A 3,399-nucleotide genomic window follows, 5' to 3' on the forward strand; every position below is an offset into this window, starting at 1 on the left:
CCCGAAGAACCTCGTGCCGCAATCGCGCGTGCTCACGCGGGACCAACTGGAGCGCATCGAGCGCCTGATGGTGCGGGAGAACGCGGCGGCACACCCCGGCACGCGATCACCGCAAGCGCTGCAGAACTACTGCCTCTCGCTGGCGGAGCGCGTAGCGCCCCTGCTCTGCCCCGCGCAGTCCCTCCGCAGCCCGCTCGCATCCACCATTGTCAACAACCTGCTCAGCTCGTACGTGATCTACCCCATCATCAGCATGTGCTGTAACGCCGACTTCATCAACACGCGCATCGTATTCCTGTTTGGGCCGGACGCGGACCCGGCCAAGTTTGCGCAGTCGTCACCGTCAACAACGCCGCTGCTGCACCGGCTCTTCACGGGGATTACACCGCGAGCACGCGCAACGGCGCTGACAAAGCGCCTGCCAGACGTGCTGATGCGCTACGAGATGCTGTTTGCAAAGTTCCAGGCGTTTCTCTGCGAGCACGACGCCATTGACCTGTTGGTGTTTGTGACGAACGTGGACGAGTGGACGGCAGAGCTGATCCAAGAGAACATCAGCCGCAAGGAGCAGCAACTGCAACAACAACAACAACAACAACAACAACAACAACAACAACAACAACAACAACAACAACAACAACAACAACAACAACAACAACAACAACAACAACAACAACAGCACCAGCCACAACAACACCACCACCACCAGCAGCAGCAGCAACAAGCGCAGAATGATGAAGCAGGGGAGGCGCGGAGTAAAGCGACAGACCACCACCACCACAAACAGCAGAATGAGCCTGGTGCCAGTGCTGACACGCAATTGCCATCTAACGTCGGCCCGACAGCACCACAGCCGTCCCCTCACGTGGCGGCCGAGGACACAGTTTCCTCTGCAGCAGCAGCAACAACAGCAGGGACAGCAGCCTCGTCAATCTCATCATCATCATCGTCGTCAACCTCATCATCATCATCATCATCATCACCGCCGCTGACCGATGACGCCGGCGAGTGGAAGGAGCGGTCACAGCGCGTGTTCCAGTCGCTGCTCGAGGTGCATGTCAGTGACAACGGGTTTCTCGTCGAGCCAGACGTGCTGGCGGAGATTCGAGCGAAGATTGAGCAGCCAGACTTTGCGCCAACACAGGACCTGTTTCTTGCGCCGTACCAGCGCGTGTACCGCGTGCTCGAAACCGAGCTCTTCCCCCAGTTCCTGGAGAGCCCCCACTTCTTCTCCGAACTCGTCGGCAACCAGGCAAGGGACCTCCCCACCGCCAACGCCACCACCAACATTAGCAGCAGCAGCAGCAGCAGCAGCAGCAGTCGGCGACCACAGCAGGTCGGGGTGTCTGCGCGGGAGCTGGAGGCGATGAAGTTGCCGCCACCGCCATCCGCTGACACCGGTGACGACGACGCAAGCGGACACACACGCACAGGCTCGTCCGATGCAAGCAGCAACGCAACCAGTGGGCCACAGAGGTGAGCTGCCTGTGCACGTGTGTGTGTGTGTGTGTGTTTGTGTTTGTGTGTGTGTGTGTGTGTTTGCGTGGTAGTGAATACTTGCGTGCATGTATGTCTGCGCGTGTTACGTTGACCTGTGTCAGTGGTGCAAGTCTGAGTGAGCCCCGGCAATACCTTACTCATGCCAACTTTCCACTGTGCACTTGTCTGCAGTCGGAACAGAAGCACCTCCGCTGCTCCAACACAACATCACAGGTGTGCAACCGCGCTTGCCATGATCCTCGCCAACGTTTTGTTGTCAGTGATTGCGTTTTGCATCCCTCACGATGTACGGGTATGTGTGCATGCATGTGTGTGCATGTGCGTGCATGTGTGTGTGTTTGCGTGCATGTGTATGCGTGGGTGTGCATGTGTGTATGTGTGTATGTGTATGTGTGTGTGTGTGTACAGGACGCCGTCGGACGCGTCTGAGGAGCGTCGCTCTCGATCGTCGACGCTCACATCCGTATTTGGTGCGCACTCGTTGTGCTGCTGCCTTCGTCTGCATCCACACATGTTTGCGCTGATGAATACCAGCTTAAGCCTCAACTGACACACACACACGCACATATATGCACACACACGCATATGCACACACACGCACACACACACACACACACGCCAATGTATCCATATCTCCCTGCAGGTGATGCCGAGGAGGACTTGGTGGATCCGTCTGCGAATGTGAATCTTGAGGTGACGGAGGACGTGGACGAGCACGACGACACACACGCGGGCGCCGACGACCACGAGACACCGCTCAAGACCCTCTCACTCGAGGTGAGCACACCATTTTGCGTGTGTGTGTGTGTGTGTGTGTGTGTGTGTGTGTGTGTGTGTGTGTGTGTGTGTGTGTGCAACGCGTGGTGCCTCAGCATCAGCTCTGTTAGATTTCACTCATATCTTCGTACACCGCCACATTTTGCCTCAACTGCTTCTAAGGGCATCTCTGTACGCATGAAGCAACCTTCCATCGTCAAACGCCTCGGTAGACAGGTGGGTGTATGTGTTTATGTACATGGTGTGTATGTACATGGTGTGCGTGTTGTGCGTGTGGTGCGTGTGTGTGCGTACGCGGATGTGTGCGTACGCGGATGTGTGTTGTGCTGTTCACCATGGTGTGGTGCTGCGCTCACGCGTGCGAGTATGGTGGTGCAGTATTGCGTGTACAACATGGAGGTGATCCTCAACCCAGACGAGTCGCAGCGCAAGAACACCGTTTTCAGAGAAGACTACGGGAACATGTGGGAAATATCAAGGTCAGTTGCACGATGAGCAGAGAGGTCGATGCAGCCTCTGCCAGTCGTTGTTTGTTTGTTTGTTTGTTGGTTTGTTGGTTGGTTGGTTGGTTTGTTTGTTTGTTTGTTGGTTTGCTTGTTCGTGTGGTACAGGGTTTGGCTCATCTGAACAACTGTTGCTGGGAGAGCGGATTGGTGGATGGTCTTCATCGTTCGAGCATACACACCAACGCATACCTCCTCTCGCACATCTTTTCTCTCGCGCACTCAAACACCCATCCCATGGCATCCCAACCCCCCACACCGCCACAACACCAGGCGTTACAGCGAATTCCACGCGCTGGACCGCATCATCCGGTCATTCTATCCGGAGAAACTGCCGCTGCCGGAGAAAACGGCCGTTCGAAACACAACGCAGAAGCACATCGAGGAGCGACGCAGGGCGCTCGGCGTCTACATGCAGGTGCTGGTGGCGACGATGATGGTGTCGGTGGCCGTGGTGGTCTGATTTGTTGTTGTGATGATGGTGATCTTGGTTACAATGATCGTGATCATCGTCATGGTTATGCTAGTGCTTGCGAATGTGATTGTGATTGCCGCTCGGATGCGGAAAGTCGTTGATGGGGCCGGGTTCGTGATGAATAATACGATTGCACTTCCTGCC

General features: G+C 56.0%; 1 protein-coding gene across 1 annotated transcript in view; it reads left to right on the plus strand.

Annotated features, from left to right (window-relative positions):
* The window catches only part of PTSG_11376 (uncharacterized protein), a gene marked incomplete at its 3' end in the record, with an annotated part of 4,182 nt that extends 939 nt beyond the window's left edge, over positions 1-3,243 (plus strand). Inside the window, exons 1-7 of the mRNA XM_004987569.1 lie at positions 1-1,476; positions 1,672-1,713; positions 1,909-1,970; positions 2,144-2,277; positions 2,440-2,493; positions 2,656-2,756; positions 3,054-3,243. The exon at positions 1-1,476 is cut by the window's left edge and continues 939 nt beyond it. Of these exons, the coding sequence (XP_004987626.1) occupies positions 1-1,476; positions 1,672-1,713; positions 1,909-1,970; positions 2,144-2,277; positions 2,440-2,493; positions 2,656-2,756; positions 3,054-3,243 (2,059 nt within the window). The remainder of the gene's footprint in view (positions 1,477-1,671; positions 1,714-1,908; positions 1,971-2,143; positions 2,278-2,439; positions 2,494-2,655; positions 2,757-3,053) is intronic.
* Positions 3,244-3,399: the final 156 nt, after the last annotated feature.

This window comes from Salpingoeca rosetta (genome assembly GCF_000188695.1).
Source record: "Salpingoeca rosetta unplaced genomic scaffold supercont1.46, whole genome shotgun sequence".
In the NCBI taxonomy this organism is placed as follows: Eukaryota; class Choanoflagellata; order Craspedida; family Salpingoecidae; genus Salpingoeca; species Salpingoeca rosetta.